The sequence below is a fragment of the Corvus brachyrhynchos genome, unplaced genomic scaffold, assembly GCF_000691975.1.
Source record: "Corvus brachyrhynchos isolate BGI_N302 unplaced genomic scaffold, ASM69197v1 scaffold12, whole genome shotgun sequence".
Classification (NCBI taxonomy): Eukaryota; Metazoa; Chordata; class Aves; order Passeriformes; family Corvidae; genus Corvus; species Corvus brachyrhynchos.
Window position 1 is genome coordinate 607,234 of NW_008237885.1, and position 21,076 is coordinate 628,309.

The window sequence follows — 21,076 nt, forward strand, 5'->3', positions numbered from 1 at the left end:
TTTTTTCTTTTTTTTTAAAGTTTAGATGAAGTTTCCTATACTCAGTTTCTGGCCATTGCATCTTGTCCTTCTTCTGGACACCACTGAGAAGAGTCTGGCCCTGTGTTCTTTACTCCTTTCCATCAGGTATTCACACACAATAAGATTTCCAAGCCCTCAGGCTTCTCTTTTCCAGGCTAAGCTATCCCCAGAAATCTTTGAACCTCTTTAGATTATTATATTTTGGGCTCAGTCTTGGTAGGGAATGAGAATTGGACTGACAAATTGGAAATTGATTTGGTGAAATTAAACATATACAAAATGAGGTGTTAAAAGATTGTCTATTTCAAATGAGCTGCACAGAGAAATCACAGATCTGCAAGTAAAAAAGAACTTGAATTATGGAGATGCTTTATAATTCTTGTAAGTTAAAGAGACATTTTTTAATGCTTTTCTACAATAGCTGGAATAACTCTTCATAAAAAGAGGTTAGAAATAAGAACTGGAGTGAGACATGGAAATAAACATAAAGCTGTATCTTTGCTCAGAACGGTTATGGGTAAAGTTGGATCTAACTAGTTTGAATTTCAGTAATGTTTTCTGTTGAGCTTTGAGGGACAATTAGTGTGGATGAGAATTGGAGATTCATAAAAATAAATATGTTGCTAGACATGTGTAATCCTGGCTGTGAGGAGGGTACTGCAGAGGTGGTGTCAGAGTGGGTGATACTGCTAGTTTCTCCAGGACTGTTCTCATCAGTTGGTGACTGAAAAGTGACCTTTGCATAGAAAAAGGCAATGCATGCTGATTAAAATGGCTGATGGTACAAAATTTAAAGGCACCCGTTACACTTGAGAGGCCAGTGCTGAAGAACTGTGCAACCCTGGGAACTGGAATTACTGAACAAAGCAACATAAAGTGCAGCTTGTCGTAAGTATGAGTATTACAAAGAACCTTTGCAAGAGTCTGGGAGCTCATTAGTTGGAAATGCAGAGCATTAGGAAGAGGTGATTTGGTTTAGTTGATTGCAGCTGAGTTTGAGCCATGAGGCCAAATTGAACAAATAGGATCTGAGAATGTATTGGACTATTTTTATTCTGTTGAAGTGGGCAACAGTGTTGTTAGGTTCTAAAAAGAGTTAATTTTAAATGGAGTGGGTTTTTTTGGCTGATTAAGGTCAAAAGTAATGAATCCAATGTGGAACAAGTACAGAGAGATTACTCAAATTATTGGATGAATGGTGGCTTTGCTTATGGTGAAAAGGACTTTGTTCTGCATGGCTAAACAAGCTGGACACTAGACAAGATGGCAGTTTGTGTTCAAAAGTGTGAAAAACTATTTGAAATAAAAAGCAAAGTAACTCAAGTGTCTGTGGAAACTGAAAGTTCTGGAATCATCCAATCTGAATGCTCCATAATTTGTTTTTGATTTGTTGCACTGTGTATTCTGTGACAAGCTTTGAAAAAAATGTTGTAGTGGTGGAGATCTAGTTCTTTGTCAAGGTGATTAGCTTTACCCATTTGCAGCAGATATTGATGTTCTAATCTGTGGTTTCTAGCAATATTTGAAGTGCTAATTTGATGCTTACATGAAGGCTCTTTTATCAGTTCCCATTATTTTGAGTAGAAATAAGCTCTATGTTTAGTGAAAGCTTGCAAAGAATAGAGTTGGCGAAACCATAGTGAAAGTATCAGTGGAAGTCATTTTCCTCTAGGTAGTTGTGTAGAGAGAATATTTATAAAGCTATTTGTTTATTTTGTCTCTGTTGGAAGTATTTACAAAAACAAGCAAAAACAAATTTGGAAAATCCTTTCCAGATGTGATCTTGGAAAAATGGGTGGGAATTGACCACTCCCGTACTTTCAGATTTAAGCAGTTCATTTATGTATCTGGAGGCCTGACATCTCTATTTTTGAAAGACAGCAGGTCATTAAAAGAGACCAACTCTTAGTTTTTGCAAAAACACAGGTTGCCAGTAGTTTAAGGCTCTCACTTCAAACACCTGGTGTTCTGAGAAGAAAATTGAGACCTTCTTGCAGAGCAAGAGTGTGTTGTTCGGGTTTTTTGAAACAACTGCTACCTACTGTTGTTCAGAACAAAATTCAGGAATGGCAAGTGTTACGTTTTGGAACAAATGAATGAATTTACAAAAGTTGTGAACTGGTAAGGAAAGGTTGGTTTGTTTGTTTGTTTGACAATTAGTCATTTCACAAGAAACATATGAAATAATATTGATAATTATTTTAATCCCATTAAGTCCTGTTATTATTGAAAAATTAGCATTTCAAAATGTCTGCAAAATTTTGATTATAAAAAATCAAACAGGAACAGTTGTTCCCTTCTTCTTGGGTCTTCCAGGAATAGTTATCTTCCTCGCTTTTCTGTAATTACTAATTCTCTTTTACAGTTGTCTTATAAAACTGCCAGCCTAACACCAGAATCCCAAGAGCTTGACACTGTAAAAAAGAAACTGTGAGGTTCCCGAAAGTCTATGAAGACTGTGGTGTTGTGAAACAAGGGGATCTAATATATGCTAGTAATAGATGGTTAAGGGGAAGAGGGAAAATAGGGGGTGTATACGTACAGCCAGCAGAACTTGAAGAGCTGCTGGCAGGTAGCTCTTGCATTTTCTCCACATGAACAACTGCAGTGCACTGCAACTTTGAGCAGTGCTGGCTTTTTAGTCTCAGGAGGTGAAACATGGAATTTTTTAGGCAGCTGTGACTGGGATTGGTTTGTGGCTTACCCAGATGCCTTTGTAATGATGTAATGCTCAGATTCCTGTGGCAGGTGAATGGAACTTGAAGGCTTGTGTGGATGGATTAGGCGTGCACAGCTCTCTACGGCACATTATCTCAAATTCCAACACAGGATATATGAAAGTGTAGACAGATAATTGTTTTCCACAAGGGAAAATATCTGATGCAGGTGTTAAGGTTATTTTTATTCATGAAGAGTTCTCAGAGAAGACTGGTTTGAATGTTGACAACAGAGCATTCTGTGAAGCATGAGAAGAACCAGTAAGCACAATTTGGTTTGTAGTTTTGTGATCTCTTAGAAATTATGTCCCTGGAGGTGTTGGTAAGGGTTATTCTGTAGCTAAGGGTTGACTGTCAGAAAACATGAAGTGCCTTGGTCTGGTTTCCAAGTGGGAGATATATTAGCATATTACGTATGTAATATTTACTAGTGTGTAAGAGTATGTTGTTCTCATTACATTGAAATTAAAGGAGGAACAAGCTGATTTTCATGGAAAGGATTTGGATCTTTTGCTCTGTTACCTTAATGGCAAAAGGGTTATAAAACCCCATGCCCTTCTATTTGTTTCCTGAAACTGACTTTGGATAAAAGGATGGATCAGTAAGATGTAAAGCAGGGGGCACTTCTTGGGGCTGGTGAAGTCTTGCAGTAAGTACACTTAGAGTGTTTTTGCTTTAGGCTGATCTCACCAGTGATGTGTTCCTGGAATGATTATCTGAAAGCCGTGATGTCTTATAGCTGTCTTCAAAGTACTAAAAGTAGCAATGTACTCCCAATTTGTGCCAGATGATAAAATGCTCTGAGAACCGAGTGGGTTTATCTTTGGGTTTGGTCAGTTCCAGCTACCTGGTCCTCAAAACACCTATTTCAGTGTGAAATTGAGATACCTCCAGAAAAACTGTGTTCTAGACTATCTTCCTCTTGCAGCTGCATGGGCTAATTATGTAACCTTTGAGATGTGAGAGCAGAAGTAGACAGAAGTATAGGTGGGAGGTGGTTTATAAGCTAAATTTACTTGTTACAGAAAATGTTGTTTCAGTGCTTGCCAGTGGTAGCCTAGAAATTCTCATTCCCCTCTTCATGCTACTACGAAGTTGGGCTAAGTATAAAGTGTTGTTTTATGCTTATTTAGGCATTACTGAATTCTTCTTGTATGAGCCTTTTTCTATATCAACAATGTATTTTCACTTAGCTAGCATGAGTGTCATCCTTTTAAAAACACAAACATGTCTTTTAAAGTATTACTTTTATTTCTTAAGGAGAAGATTCTAAGTAATCCTATCCTATTTTTCTTCATTTCATGACTATTCCCTCTATTTATGACTTTTCCAGTTTAATCATAAAATAGTTTGGATTGAAAGGAACCTTTAAAGGTCATATAGTCCAGCCCCACTATAGTTGCAATGTGTGTATTTTTTATTGCCTAGTGAGGGTCCGTGCTGTTAGATTAAGAAGGTACAAGATGCTGTGGAACTTACCATCTGTGCACTGAAAGTGAGAAGTCTGAGCAGCAGTAGTGAGCTGAATACTTGACAGTGGAAAAAAACCAAGTGTGGCAGTGTGGTCCACCTCAGTCTTATTTGCATGTTTAGGTGAGGACTTGTGGCTTTTATGTGACTGCTCAAATCAAGAAAGCTGGGAACAGGATGTTTTTTAGGACTGAATGACTTTACACAACTGAGAGAAGAAGAAAAAGATAAATAAATCCTGATTGAGAAAACCTTGGCATCACGGAGAAGGAGGAAGCTTGGCTGTTCGTGCAGGTGATCCTTAGCAGGAGAAAATTGAAGAGGATTGTTTGTCACATCAAACAGAAGGAAATAGTATTCTGTGCCCTGAAGAAGGTGAATGAAATCCTTAGGAGGATGAGATATGTGAAAAATACAAAAGAGAAGGATTCTGGGATGTGGGAGGGAACCAATTTCAAGAGGAAAGGTTAGACAAAAGGCTTACTTTTATTGGTAGAGGTGTTTGATCTATTTGCTTTTAATAAAAACCGAATCTGTGTAACAATCTTTCATCCTGGATACTCTTTCTTGGCAAAGAAAAAGAAATTGAGATAGCAGCATTTTCTGTTGCCAGATAGGTTTATGTTACGCTGTATATAAAGAACAAATTTAACCCTGTCCATGTGTCAGGGTTTTATCCTATCGGTGTGTGCATATAAGGGATGTAGAAAGAATGTGATAATTATGGAGGTAGAAAAAGGTAGCTAGATAAATAGGAATATGTGGAATTTGAAATGTTTGTTGCCTTTAAAAACAGTGCATTTTGTTTTAGTGTTACAAATACTGAATGACTTTTCTCTTTATTTTTAACAGACTCTGAAGGCAGATCCAGAAGAGCTGTTTACAAAACTGGAGAGAATTGGTAAGGGGTCTTTTGGTGAAGTTTTTAAAGGAATTGACAATCGGACTCAGAAAGTTGTTGCTATAAAAATTATTGACCTAGAAGAAGCAGAAGATGAAATAGAAGACATCCAGCAAGAAATCACAGTGTTGAGTCAGTGTGACAGTCCATATGTAACTAAATATTATGGATCCTATTTAAAGGTAAGATACTCACAGATGGTGGCGATTTAATTTTATAAGTAATTCTTTTCCAGGCTATCCAGTTATGCCTGTTTTTTTGGTGAGGTTTGTCAGACCTCAGTTGAAGAAAAATGTATTTCTGTCCTTTCAGTTCTAAAGAAAGAATGAGTTACTGTATTTTGTGAAGTATGTGACAGAACTTCATAGGAAAAAAATGCATGTCTTTTTCTGTTTCTGTACAAAAAACCCCTTAAATAACATGAGTTTGTTGAGCTCTAATATGTTTATATTCTCTTAATATTAGGTTATTTAAATTCAGAAAATTCAACCTAAGTCTACATTTGAATTATCAAAACATTAAAAGCAATGTAGCATCAGCTGTTTTGTAAAGCTTGAAATTTTTCATCAGGGTTTGATTCCTGATCATTCTAAGCTATTAGGTTATCCTTCTGAGGAGACTGAACCTAGCCTTGATCTGAGTGATTTAAAAATTAAAATCTGAAAGTAAATTTTTTTGCACATTAGACATAAGTAAAGCTAATGATGGAAGGCGTTTCTGTTAACTGTCTTGTGAATCTGTTTGCCTTTCCTCCCACTGCTATATTATTATTGTTGGGATTCAGTTTTAAGTGTGCCAGAAATCTTGCTCTTTTGTTTTGTTTTGCTTTTTTTGTTATTGGTTTTAATTGAATGGATGTAATGATTTATTACATCTTGAAGGTAGTGGAAATACCTGAAAGCATTTGGTATTACTTTATTCCTTTGGGCAGACTTTGTTCCCATCTCAATAGCTCTTTCTTTTACGACAGTGAGATGAGAATCTAGATAAGAGTTTGTCATCTTGGCAGGATTTGAAGTTAGAAGTAGGCATAAACACTTTAATTCAGTCTGCTTTTGCTTTTGTGGAAGTGCTCTATTTCTCAGAAAAGACGTGAAGGTTCTAAAAGGGGCACCCTGCTTTATCTCTGTATTTCTGAGATTGCCAGTTAGTTTTCAAAGAGAAAAGGACTTTTTCTGGATCCAGGAGATGCATTACTCAAGTGAGGGACAGTTTTTCTTTTCTTCCTTGTGCTCTGAACCAGTTTGCTTGGATATCTTATCAGTGAAGGGCTTTGTTAGTGATTTTTTAGACCTGATAACTTATTACCAGAACAGGACTTAGATGTTACGTATAGATGTGATCTCAGAAGTATCAGAAGGCACTTAATGAGCACAGTAAATTGGATGAATTTTTCCTCATGGCTACTACTACTTTTGAAATTACACGGTCAAGGATTGATAGTTAAATGAATATGGCGACTCCAGCACTGTGCCTTCCTAGTCTGTCTGCTCTAAACAGTTGTAGCCCTTCCCTGTGACATTACAGTTGTGTGAGCTGTCCCATCATGTCTTGGTAATCACAGTGAGATCAAAGCCTTGTGGCTGCACACAGATCTCAAGTTCCTGCTGCTTGTTCCCTATACTGCCTTCATTGGTGTGCTGGCACTTCATGGAGGTGTTTGAGTGTATCTATGTCCCAGTAGGGGTGCAGGGAAATGTCACAGTCCTCTCCTCTTCTCCCACTTTTCCTAGTTCAAAGCTCACTTTACAAGGTTGGCCATTCTGTTGGCAAAGGCTTGTGTGACCTGTTTCATGAGGTGAGTTCCATCTCTTCCAATCAGCACAGTCCCAAACCAAAACCTTGTTGCCAACACCAGTGATGCAGCTGGTTGTTTTCTTTGTAAATCCATCTACTTCTCCTTTTGTCATTGACCCAAACTGGGATAATCAAGGAGAAGACTACCTGGGCCTCCAGACCCTTGTCCATCATCTCCAGAGCTCTGAAATTGAATGTGATGGTTTCTAGTTACCCTTGGTGTCATTTGTACGCACATGAGAAACCAGCAAGGGGTATTAGCTCTTACAGGATAAGAAATAGAATATAAGAAAAAGTCTGATGGGAAAACCTCTTATTAGTTTTAAAAATGTGTAATAACAATGGGGCTGAAAAAGAAAATCCAGTGTTCAAATTTGAACTACGTGAATGTCAATGTTTTTTGAAGGTGTTATGGCAGTGGTTGCTTTTCCTGATGGAGGATGAGAGGAGATTGTAGGGCTCTGAGCCCTGAATGAGTTTGGCTGGGTCGAAGTGCCAATAGGGATATTTATGCTTATTGTTGTGAGGGGGACCCTCTGATACCTTCCACATGCCTTTTTCTGTTCAGTGTAGTAGCCTGTGAGTTTTTCAACTTGTGTCAGCTTTCTATGATACTGCACCAACAGTGGCTGTGTATGACTGAGTTACTTTTGCCATGAAGTACATCTCTTTCTACAGTTAGTAGAATGTGCAACTACTCATGTACTCATGGCTTCAGTTTTTTGTGAATGTGTGTTGTTTGTAAGACACTTGGTACTACAGAACTTTTGGTCTTCAAAACAAAAAGCTCATTTCTTTATGCTGTTAAAAATTAATGTGTGGTGGTTATTAGGTGATGCTGAAATGGTAGAATCTTTGCAAAGGCAACATTTTGCAGTTCTGTTTGCTTTCTAAAATAAGAGTCAGGTCTTGTTATCAGAGATGTGTCATCACATATATACACACACACAAAAGGGACTATATTAATATTTCAATGAATTGGTTCATATTCTTGGCTAGAAATCTAAGTTTATTTGCTGCAGGTATCTGTTTTATTTGGAATCCAGGACTGCTATATGTAGTTCTAAGGGTCTGACTGTCTTTTAACTCTAACAGTGTAGATAATCCGTCACTGAGTACGTTTAACACATTAATTTTTCCATGTGTTGAGTGATCAAGAGACATGATTTCTTTTGTGATTGGACAGTTTAGCACTAATTACAAGAAAGATAGTAATGTCTTCTCAGAGAACAAACTTCTTTGAAGTAAGCGAGTGGAAAACAATAAGATCTCAGTTTATATTGCCAACCATTTCACCATTTATTATCCTGTGGTCTGTGCAGCCTCATGCATGTTGACCATGTGTCTGGTGGATGTTGGATAGAAAGAGGTACTGTTTATAGGGAACTCTTAATTTGATTTTCTGTTAATTATTTTTGGCGGACAGATCGATGCTGTCTTTGGAATTGCTATCCTTTCTCTGGTAGGCAGAATGTTTTGGGCTTGAGTTTTTTAATATTTGGGTTCTTTTAAAATAAATTGGATCACCTGTTTCTGAGAAATCTTTATATTGTTCTTCATTCTGTGTTATTCCACACCTTCTTCCATTAAGCTATGTGATTTTACGTGCCAGTGTGTCCAGGAACCTGTTGCTTGAAATTTTAGAAGGCTTATATAATACCATTGTGCTTGTCTGAGGCCTCATGCTGTCTTGAGTTGATGTGAGAAGAGCTTGTCAAGCTCTTCTTGTCTACTGCATGATATACATGGTAGGACAGCTTGAAATAACTATTGCAATTTAATGAGTTAATGAAAGTTACTTTGTTCTAGTAATTTACTTTTTAAAAACATTGTTTAATTTCTAGGTTCTATCTAGCATAGTGTGATATAGCCAAAAGCCTTGTTAAATTTCCTTACTCTACAATTCTCTGTATATACTAATTGAATACTTTGGAAATGTGTTTTCTTTATAGCAAATTCTTCTTTCATATCCAGAGACTAAGCCATATCTGTTCATATGAAATATTACTGCTTTAGCACAGTGAGTCTTAAATAAGAAGCAGCTTATTGCTCCCATAAAGCAAGTCTTGCATTCCCTCTAGACTTTGTTCCGTGTGTCTGTTGCTGGAGGTTTGTGTGCAGTTGCTGTGGTCAGAGTTCATGCAAACAAAGCAAAAGCAATAGTGAAGTGGTATCAGTTTAGGTTGTCATTCTGAATATAAGTTTATTTGTGGTACATCTTTCTGTCAGAAATCAAGATGTATTTATATAAAACAGAAATGCCCTTTTCTGAAGGCATTGTATTTTTAAATACGAAGTCTTAATGTTCCCATTCTATTGGGAAAAAAGGTCTTCTGTCTACTGTAGAATATAAGAAGTAACTGCAATGTTGCTCTTAAAGCAAATTGCAGTGTCATGGTTTACATGGGTGCATTTATCTACAGGGATTGCCATTCCTTATCTGCCATGGTGTGTTAAAAATGTGTAGCAATGTTGCTTGCTGTCTTCCAAATGAAAGGTTTATCTGTTCCTTTATGATCTGATTAAATGCTCCAAGGATAGAAGAATTGTAGTTCTTTTTAGATCCTTATAGAATTAATTCATGAAACTTCTCTGGGTCTATTTACTTCTTTAGACTTTAGGTTAACAGCATCCACATTCTTCCTGGTAATGGATTAGGCATTCTTTTGTTTTTGTTAATTTTTAGAAAATTTCTTAGAAATTTGGCTGAAATTTGCTATCTCTTCTGAGTTTTGCTGTGCTTTAAATAGGAAGTATTGCTATGCTACTTATTCTAAAAGTGTTGCAGTCTAGAAGCTTGTCAGCTCTGCCTTTTGCATCTTACTCTGCTTTACCAATTTTTCAAGAGCTTAGTTAGATTTGGTTGTGTGGTTGTTTCTCCTGTCCTTGTTGTTTGAAATCTGTTTTATTTTCAAGATTCACATGCCTCTCTGATAATGTTTCTTCAGTTTTGTTAATAACTTTTAGTATTGCTTTATTATAACTTAATAATGTTTTTATATTTCTTGATCTTGTCTTATTATTTAGAAATATATGAGCAAATTAATTTGTGTTTATATTTAAAACACTGAAGATTAAAGACCCTTGACTTTTTTGTGTATCTGTATATGTACCTTACTCTCAAAGCTTAGGTTAATAAATGTATATGGTGAAAAGCTGAGATTGATGTATTTATATGTATGTGTATGTTGAAAATTCTTTCATTTCCTTGTCTTAGACTTCTATACATATGTATGTAATGGCAGAGCAAATAATTTATAAGTAGTTTCATCGTTCATTGTAACTAGGTGCAAGTGATATCAAACTGGCATTGAACTAGTCTTGTAGTATGTCTTTTAAAAATATTACTGTATTTTAAAAAATATACTGTCTCTAAGCTTGCGTTTCTTCATCCTTCAAATATATTTTTCTAGCACACTTTGGAGCTTCAGGGAATACCCTCTTTTGAACTGTTTAAATTTATTGACCCAAGAAGAATAAGACTCAAAGTATATTTCCCCCTTTATTTCACACAGACAGCTTCCCATTTTATAAATGTATTTTAAGAATTTTTAAAAAAAAAAAATTATAGGAAGCAGTGATAGAAGGTTCATAAAGGATAGCTGCCAATAATTTAAATTTAGGCTTTGTTACATAAAACCCGTATGGGTTTTTATTTTATATCTAGGATATAATATACCTACTGCTGAAAGTCAAGCTGGCGTTTCTATAGACAGGAAGAAAACAGAAAATAGCTTCTGGTTAACTTTTATGAGTGACGGAGTCTACCCTAATAAAAAAAAAGTGCTTTTATGAAGTTTAATTAACTGAACTTTGTAGTACAAAGAGTTCTGGCAAATAAACTCCAGCAAGAAAAAAAATTATTTATGAAAAATGGTGATTCTGAAATTAATCTGTGGTTTTATTTTTGGTAATCAGATGAATGTGAGGTTGGTAAGCAGTGCTGTGGCTGAGCCAAAGCAAGTCTTGTATTGGTTAAGGCTTTGGTATACACAGGATCAATGATACTCTTCTTGGAATAACGTGGCCAGTTCACAGTGGGCTGGAAAACTGCAATGCAGCCAGTAAAGAACTTCTCAGGAACAGTTCAAGGTTTGGAAAGCCTGTATTCTGGAGGATGACTGAAGTTCAGGCTAGGTTTTGTTTTTTTTAGAGAAGGTTGGAAGTGATTCAGTGTGTATATAGCAAAGCCTTTCTGTGTTTAAGTGCGGATGGTTTAGTGCTTTCTAATCAGTTACGCCAAAATATGACAAGATGTATTTGCTGAATGGTGAGGATAAGCAAATTTCATCTGATAATCTCATGTGCTGTTATAAAGGGAAGACAGCTTAAATATTGGAACATCTTGTATGAGGTGGGTTTTATGCCAGTAGCAGGTTTTGGAGGGTTTTTAGATCAGTATTTGCTGAATTTAAAGAAGCTTGAGCTCGAATGCTTTAGGAGACTCATGAACTTTAATGTGGATGTGTTGAATATTCTAGCTAATGTAACTTTGAATTTGAGTGTTTATGTGGGACTTTAAACTTACTGAAGTTGATGTTCTTTTGCTTTACAGGTTTAACTGGTTTACTTTAACATTTATGAGCATCTCTGAACTGATGTGACCTTAAATGTGTGCTGTGGGTCAGTCAGAAGTTAATGGACTTGGTGCGTTCTGTTGTCATTTGATGTAACAGACAGCCTGTAACAGGTTTCTTCATGCTTATCCGGGTGGGAGAGTGGGACTGAGATTTTTCCTGCTTAACTTTAAGACTATAGAATCCACTTCAACAGGGGCTTCTGCCTCAGCACAGGGAGAAGTGAAACATGTGAGTAGTTTCCTGATGATCCATCATTGTGCTTTGTGCCCAGCCCCACAGCAGCAGCTAGTGCCCTTGCAAACTACAGTCCCTGAACTTTGGATGGGCATTAGAACCAGAGTCATAAAATTGTTAAACTTGGAGAAGACCTTTCAAGATGAGGCCCAGCCATCAACTTAGCACCACAACTGCCATGTTCACCATTAAATCATGTCTTCATGTTTTCTGAACACTTTCGGGGGCGGTGACTACTGCTTTCCTGGGTACTCTCTTCCAGTGCTTTACAATCCTTTCTGTGAAGAAATTTTTTCTAGTATCTCATCTAAATCGCTGCCTGGTGCAGCTCAAGGCCATTTCCTCTCATCCTGTCACGTGTTACCTGGGAGAAGAGACCGACTCCCACCTCACTGCAGCCTCCTTTCAGGTGGTTGTAGAGAGCAATAAGGTCTTCCTTGAGCCTCCTTTTCTCCAGGCTAAACACTCCTAGCTCCCCCAGATGATCCTCATGAAACTTGTGCTCCAGACCCCTTCCCTAGCTCCAGTGTCCTTCTCTGGACTCATTTAGGCAGGATTAAATGAAAAAAACTGTAACTATCTTCCTTTTTGCCTGGTATAATTGCAGCCATGTTGTCATCATTGCATTTTGTGAGGGGTTGAGGTGGTGGAGTGCCTTCTTCATTCTCTAGACCAAAGCTAGAAGGAATTGTCTTCACTTGTAGGAATTCCTGCAGATGGAATGAGAGGAAGGCTGGGGTTGCAAATTCTGTTATTGTGGCAATGTTGAGAGCAAAATGAGACCCACTTTCCTGTGATCCAGCCTGTGTTCTGGTATGCTTACTTTTCTTCTGAAGCCCCGTAACCCTCTGTTCTCATTAGGCAGCTTTAGCCTGCAGAGAAGTTGAATGAGTGTTGCCTTCATTTGTCCACAGTAAATGTGGAAGTGACATGTGGCTGGACAGCTCAGAAGGAGGTGGCAAGAAGGTTTCTGCAATGGTTCTGATAGGCTCTCAGATCTTGTCAGTCTACTGATTGAAAAGAACACGTAGAAAGCTTGCACTGATAGACCCTCCCAGTAACCATAAATAAGACAAAGGCAAAAGGATACCAAAGAACCCATAAACTCTGTTTCTAGAGTCATGTTGTTTTGCTGTGAAGTCCTGTTTTCATATTTAAAATAGTTTGGTCCCTTCTTATTTCAGAGATGTTACCTTGAAGTCTGAACCTTTGTTGCCCATAGTCTTTACTACTTCTGTCTTTCCTTGTAGTCATTTGCTGTGCCCTTAATGAGAAAAGAGTCACTTGTTTACATTGTCTTTATTCAAAGGTACTGTTTCGAACTGTGCTTTTTGAAACTTGTTATTCCAGTATTTTCCTTCAGCAGTTGAAGGGATTATTATCACTTTCTGGAATCTGCATCATATTGCCCTATTTTTTCACATCTGTTGAAAAATCTACCTAGTAAACAATGGTGACTTCAAGAATTTTCCTGTTCATCAGTGTAATCAGTTCTGCACTTTTAGCCTTTTATGGCTAAATAATTCTTACTGTACAAGTACATCAAGGTTGGGAAGCATCACCTAGTACATCTCAAAGAAAACTGAGAGCCTGTAGTAGCTATGTTTTGTATTTTGTCTAAGTACTTAACTGTATGATGTTATTCTGATCTTGTTTTTAATAAAAATTTAGAAAACTTAATGTAAAATATCGTTCTTGGGAAGTAATATGTTTGTATTGTCCTTGTGATGGCCTTAAATGCTGCCTTTATACTGCTGTGATTGCTGACCTCTATATGGTATGTGTGTAATTTCACATCTCAGTACCTGCTTTTAGGCAGATCTAACAGGTATGAAGAATAGGCAGCAGCAGTATCTTGTTCCCCATCCTGCTTATGTGTTCCTGCCATTTTACTTGTGTTGGATCTGTCGGCTGCATCATGACTTGGTTCACCTGGGAAACAAGTTTCCTCAATGTCTTCTCCCATCCCTTCCAAAAACAACCTGGCTCTTGAAAAGAGCAAACCCCAAACACTAACCAATCAGCCAGTTCTGACCTGTATCTACAGAACTGCTAGGTCAGGTGCAAAAAAAAATAATTTAAAAAATGGTAGACTCGAGTGGCCTAAAAACTGGGAGGTGGGGGGAGAGAAAAGGACCACAGTTTTTGGTAATGGCTTGCTTCTAGATTAGCTGTAACATGAAGCCCTGTATTATTTTGGCCATACAGATCAGGATGACATAGCATTGCTTTCTAACCATATGTAATCTTGTGTCAAACGTCCTTCTGTAACTCGTGTGTTAACTGCTACCCTTGTTGCTGAAATAATTAAAAAGAGTATTAATATGGCATTGAGATGCAAGCTTGTTGCTGCAAAGGGGAGGTCCTTGCAAGTAGCCACAGGGGCTGTTGGAACTTTCAGTAAAGTGATTCAGCTCACTGAGTAGGCAGGGGACTAATCACCTCTTTTTTATTTATATTTTTAAGTCTTTTATCTTAAGGATTAGAGCATTGTACACTGATGGTTCAGATTAGTCTAAAGTTTTATGCAAGACCACTGCCAATACATTGTTTATGAAGCTTCTTCCATCAGCCAACTGTAGAGCTGAAAAAAGAGAGTGTGTGTATGTATTTATGCCCAGGCTTAGGTGCATTAGTTCTGTGGGCTGGTTCCCCATTTTTTTCTCAGATAGACTTCCTGGCACAAAGCTTGTCATCTAGAATGTGGTTAGTCCTGCCATCAGGTGGCTGCCAGTCTATTAATCTGATGTTCTCATGAACCTCTAAAACATTTTGGTTGAAAACTTCTTTACCTACCTCTGTCATAATCTGGTGCACTTACACAGTTATTATGTTTTTGTTGCATTTTTAATGTGAATGTTAGATAGTCTGTATTGCTCAGATAACTTTCTTTTACTTAAGTATACTTTGGCATTTATACAAATTTTTGGGTCAAATTTCTTACTCTAAGTGTCCATGTGGTCTGTATGCACATAGTTGTATAAAAGCAGAAGAGTCACGTTCTTTACACTTAAGGGAACATTATGGCATGTTGCAGAGTGTGTTGGTAAGCATTTTTAAATGTTTGAGTGTTGAACTCTCAGAAACTGTTATTTGGAAAAAGTTGGTTAGACTCAGAAATACTGAACTTCAAAAGGGAAGTTTCCCAGTGAATAGGTTTAAGGAGTGTATTAGTTCTAAAACATTGCAGTTCTTGTATTCAGTAGCCAGTGTTTTCAAACAAGTTCTTAAGGTTCTTTCATTATACTATTAAATTCTAAGCTGTTGCGTAACTGTTGGGATAAAAATGATCATATGGAGGTACGGAGCTTTCTCCCTTTCTGCTTCCTTCAACAGTTCCTTGAAACAGCAAATTGTAAGAACAAAACAAAAACATAAAAGAGGAAGGCAGTATGGAAATTATTTATGTGAATAGAAGGTGTTTTTACCAGTAACTAGAGTCAGGGTAAAATTTGTAAAGGCAAAAAGTGGAAAATAATAAAGGGTTTCCAGAAAAATGTTTTTCAGGGACTGAAATGATGAGCTTGACAGAAATCTGACTTGAACATCCTGAGCTATTGTAGTGTTGATACATGTGTACAACTCCATTAGTAGTAAGAGTTTTGAAGAAGGATTGGCCTATGTGTGTTCTGTAAAGGGAGTAGTGGAATTTAGTAGCATGTGAATGCAAAAGGGGTAGGAAAAGAGGGTTATAGCTTGATAGGCTGCAGAGCAGGAGTGCAAAAGATGTTGGAAATTGTGGTAAGTGGTAAAAAAGGGATTAAATCAATGACCTATGAAGTAAATCTGATCTGTAACTTGAATTTTGAATTTAATTTGATGTAACGGCTAAACAGGAACAGATGTAAGCATTAGAGCAAGTGATTTTGGGCAATGGAGAAGGGGTTTGTGTGCCTCATATTTGCTGTTGGAAGTTTTTTTCTGGTATAGAGGAGGGAGTAATTATAAACCCCCTGTGTCCTATTGATGTGAACTACTCCAGTGAAGAAGGTTTAAGATAGACAGAGATAAAGAATTCTGTGAACTAATGCTGATTTACTTTTGGTTCCAATTTCTTTATTTGCTTTTGCTTCCAATTTTCCGTTTTGGGACCTTGTACAGTTCATCAATAACCAGATTCACTCAGTAAAATTCAGTTCCATTTGGAGCTTTGATTAAGGGTTACATTTTTGTATTTCTTGCCTTCTTGGTGACTATTCATAAGAGGTGAGTAGATGGTCTGTTGGGATTGCCATAGGACCACGTAAGTCACTCATTAATCTTTCTGTGTCTCTGTAAGTGGATTTCCTGGGAAAAGATCTACCCCAGTTAGTAGTTAGGTTCCCCCCCCCCCATAAGGCAATGCCTTGGTAGATACGGTTATGAAGTAGTTATTTGCCTGGTGGACAGGGAAGGGAAGGATGATTCTTGTCAGCTCCACTAAGAATAAAAAATGTAAGTTAAAAGGATAGTGGCTGTAAGGGACAGGATTTTTTACTCTTCCACCAATGTGTTATGAAGCGAGGAAGGGGAAAGTGGCTGTAGGGAGGTGGGAATAGGAAGAGTATGGGTTCGTGTACGCTTAGTGTTCCAAAGTAGTGGTTACCCATTCCTTTATGAAGTGAAATGTGTGCTGTTGTTCTGTTGTTGTCCAAGTTTCTTGCATTTGCTGGCTAAGAGCAGCCAGTTCAAGAAATATGTGTCTATATGCTTCTACTATAATATACTTTGGTAGAAGTTATAAATCCAGATCGCCCACTAGTTTGCAGCTCTGGGAAATCATGTGCTTAATATGACATGCCTAGGCTTGTGACAGCTGGGCTATAAAGAATCATTTCTATGGTGAAGGGCATGTGCCCAGGAAATGTGCCAAGGAGGCTGTGAATATGGACACTGTTAGAGATGACTCACACTACGGAAAACATGGAGCTTGTGGCTTTAGCATGTTGGCATGCAAACACAAAAGTCTGCTAAATGCCCTGCAGAAGGAATCTTTATTCAGCACTGTGACAGAACATTCATTGTTGTGGGTTTTTTTCCAAGCAAGCGGCTCTGCAAGCCCTATTACAACTAGCTTATGGCAAAAGGGATGCATTTAAAGATTAATTGTATACTACTGTAGTGATTGCAAGAGGTAATTGTTGAAACGTGTCTGCTGCATTAGATAGTAGACTTGACTAGTATGTATGTCTAGGAATTAAAATGTGACATTTTTTCTTGAGACCTGAAGAAGGCAGGAGTTTCAGAGCATTGGAGAATGATTCCAAAGGCAAACAGCTTTTTTAATACATGTATTCATGCATAAAATACTGTGTACTGAGGTGGTTCTGCTTAGTCTGAAGTATCATGTTACCTGTGTTTTTCATGGACTTCACAGAGTCCAAACTGGAATGAACAGTTCTTTACTTAGTTTCTGTTCTGCATTGGCTACCCAGCAGATGCCTTTATTTTTTCCTTTGTGGTTGAACATGTTAGATGGCTGACAAACCTTGATTAAAGGACATAAATGCGCCACATGCAAAACCACAATGATTTCTTTGATTGCAGGGACCTTTTGGCCAGCTTGCAGTAAGGACTTGTGTTTAGAAGAGAACCTTTGGGCTCATCTGTATCTCCCTCCCCTCAAAGGGATGGCAGCCCCAGGACAGCTAGCATTCATCCTGACGCCAAGAGACTTCAAAGGAGGTAAGCGCCTCAGAAACGCTCCCCAGCCAAAATACTTGTCAGTCCTGCACCCCAGCGAGGTAATATTCTTTACTATAGCATTGCCATCATTCGTGGCTCCTTCGTGACAATTTTTTTAAGAAATCTATGGGGTCTAATCAGCTGGTTGCAGCCCCCTTAAGATTCCCAAAGTTGTCCGTCACTGTCGATTTGTCTAAGAATGTGCCCCCAGTGGAAGGGAAAAAGATATGTTACACTTCTGGGGTATAACTCAGACATATGCTCCCATCATTCCCTTAGTTTTTTGTTTTCATATTTTGGATGAGGCTCAAACTTGAGCTTTTCTCAATTCATGACTGTTAAGGTTAAAGTTGGAGGAAGAACAAAAAGAAATCAAAACCAAACACTGCTTACTTAGCACAGTTTTAAACCTGTTTTTAAAATAGATTTCTGAATTATCGCTTTATATCCAGATGATTTCCACCCAAGTCTTTGTGTGCTTGAATTTCTAGTGAGCATTATTCCAGAAAAGTTCTGTAGAAATAAATTACTGGATTTTATTCTCCTTGAGGGAAATATGTCCTTAGGAATTATTTTTCCATGTTAGAGTTGCTACCTACATGAAGCACAGTCTTCCAAATGCCTATGGAAAAGTAATTTAGTGGAGAAAGCAATTTAAAATAAACAGAAGTTTACTTTGATATCATAAATTTAAACACAAAATGCCCATGGTAGCTTTTTAAAATTTATTTTTTTGTAAAAGCCGACTTTCAAGGAGTGACTTCCACCCCTTCTCCACCTAGATCAGGTGAATTGTATGAATACTCAGCTCTAGATCTTTCTTTTCACATTCTTATTCCAGTATATTAAAAATATCATGTATATTTTATATATATATATATATATATAATAGTATATTCCAGTATATTCTTATATATGAAAGCTAAGAATATGACTGGCATCATAAGGAAGAACATTCTAGGGGTTTTGCTGTGTTGGTTTTTTTCTTTTCTTTTAGTGGGAATATTTGGGCATTAGTGAAGATGTTCATATGTTTGCTGAACAGGTACTAATTTTTTTTTTTTTTTTGAAGGGGGGGTGGATTTGGAGAGTATAGTTGGCACTCAGACCATTTAAGCTTTATCTATTAGTAAGTCCTGTAAAATTTTGCCTTGTTTTTCCATCTATGATGAGAGTATATTACTTAGCTGTTGGACTGACTTCTTTAAACCTAAATAAGAGGTATCTGATTATGTAGAGCACTTTTAATACCCGCCATCTAGTCATTCTTACTGGGCTCTACCACATAAGCATAAAGGTTCTGTAGATTGTAACTTAAATATATTGAGGTAGTAAAGAAGTGAATTGTCCTGGAAAATAACATCATGCCTAATTCTACACTTACATATGGGGAAGAGATTTGCCCATGGATATTCTGAATAATTAAAATGTTTATAGGTCCTGACTTTGCGGATAGATCAAATCAGCTTGAGTTTTGCTTGACTGTGTTCAAACGAAGCTTGGTTGTTGGTTTTTATTGGTTGGAGGATTTTTTTTGTGTTTGGTGGTTTTATTCCTCAGATTATTCTATGATTCTTTTACAGTAGTCAGCTTCCTTAGTTTTGCTGGAAAATTTTCTTTTGTAATCTTCTACACTTCTTACATTATTTAACTCTAGGAATTTGAGATTTTTTTCTTAATATGCAATCTTATCACAGTGTCTTATTTCTATACGTCTTCTTCTGGTGTTCAAAAAGGCAAAAAAAAAAATCAACTTCAAAGAAGGAATCTTTTAGAAGACTACAGATCTTTTGCTGGGAATTATTCTGACACGTCTTTCTTATCTCTACAAGACATTACTGAATGTGCTGGCATGAGCAGTAGTGCACTGCAGTAAATATTACTGGGTTCATTCTCTTCCTTTAAGACAAACTATATTACAGATGTAGTTTATTAATGGATTGCCCTCCCTGTGAGCAGATGAGAAGGAAACAAAGGCAACTTTCCTTTCCTTCATTTGGTCTGCCTTTTACTGTCAGTGAAAGTGGAGGTGATTTTGTTTGTGGGGTTTTTTTTGGGGGGGGGGTTTGTTCGATTTTTGTTGTTGTTGTTTGGTTGGTTTGGTTTTTTGTGGGGGGATATTTTTAAATAAATTTGGTCTTATGCCTGCTTCTCTAGAAATTCAGCAAGGAAGAGTAGAAACAGGACTGAGAATTGCTAGACCGCTTTCTAGTCTAAAAGTGTCTGTTGATGGACATTGCTTCTGGTAAAATGAGACACCTAGCTATAGGCAGGAAGTGTTAAATTATTTGGAGGCTCTGGAATTCATGAAATACTTAAAGAATTCCTTTTAAAGGTGAATCTAGTTACTGTTATTGTCAGTTTTTCCTGGAGAAAGCTGATGTTCAAAGCAACATTCTTTCTCTTTGTAGCCTTTCAAATTGATCGTAGAACTCATTCATTTAGAAAGCAAAATCAATTTAAACTGTTTTCTTTAGTAGTATACGAGATGATCTACTTTGGAATGGCAAGATCATTAGTCATACTTTCTTGATTAATAGTTAATCTGTATTTCATAGCATCTGCTCTTGGTCCTCTAACACCTCAAAACCCCTAGGTGGTATATTAATTTGCAAGGTTAAAGATAACTAATTCATGGTGTCTGTTGGTGTTTCAGTAATTTTTTACCTTTCTAAGAAAACAGGACAGTACTTGAAGATTCTGCTCTAAGACATGAATTGTTAGTTGTGTCAGGGTGGGGAGGGAGAGGACAGTTTATCCAGAGAATGTCTTTGGTGGCCAAGAAGAAAACCTTTGTATGTGTAGTGTCATTATCTCATAAAATAGTTTCTCTTGTTCTTTGAAACCAACAATCATCTTTCCATGCCATCTGACTTTCAAGTGCTTTGAAACAAGTGTCTTTAGAAAATACTAGAGTTTGGTTTTGCTTAATGAAATCTGTAATAACATAAGCAAATAGCTTTCAAATAAAACACCGATCTATATAATTTCATGTTGTTGTAGTAGTAGGAATTAGATGAAAGAACATTAGCAGATGATTAGATTGTCAAAGAAAAGTTCAAGTAAAGGATTAGCTGCACTGTGGAACTCTGTGCTCCATAGGAAGTGTTGGAATAATGGTGGTATTCTTACTCCTTGTTAATGAGGCTAAAAAATTTCTGTTCTTTCAGATATGGAGAAAAAAATACAGTGCTTACTGAGATTGCCTTCAAGAACAAACTATACTGTCTTAGAAAGATGTGTATTAGCATAAAAGGTATTTTTTTCTGTCTTTGTCTTCTGTGAAGACAATTCCAAAAACTTTTGAAAGCATTATAGCCTTTCCCTGATAGCTGTTAAACAGCCATAGAACTGTAATTTTGGAATAATAGGAGTGATCTGTCCATTTGCAGTGGAAAGGACTTTATTTACTACTTACACTAACAGAATTGGGTACCTATAGTGTTCGAATTTTGGAGAAACTTAATTTGAGTATCTGACTTTTGATATCAGTGATTCTATCCTTTGTCACATCCTTGCTGGCTGTTGAAAGAGTTATTCTATGGCATTGAGCAATCAGACTGGCATCTGGATAGGCTGCTGGAAGTTCAGAGATGCATTGCTTACCTTCTGTCCCTTTCCAAGGATTGTGTACTTAGAAGAATGGAATGAAAGAGCAGATAGTGTTACACTCCTCATTCTATGCTGTCAAC

The 21,076-nt window shown here is 37.2% G+C and overlaps 1 protein-coding gene across 4 annotated transcripts in view; it reads left to right on the forward strand.

The window, feature by feature from the left end:
• STK24 (serine/threonine kinase 24) overlaps nt 1-21,076 on the forward strand; it is a 54,230-nt gene that overhangs the window by 8,044 nt on the left and 25,110 nt on the right. The window contains exon 2 of one of the 4 annotated variants that reach the window (XM_008632394.2): nt 5,061-5,291. In XM_008632394.2, coding sequence (XP_008630616.2) covers nt 5,061-5,291 — 231 coding nt within the window. Of the gene's footprint in view, nt 1-5,060; nt 5,292-18,399; nt 18,430-19,713; nt 19,720-21,076 lie in introns of those variants that run through there. The other 3 variants (XM_017732625.1, XM_017732623.1, XM_017732624.1) reach the window with 3 other exon arrangements.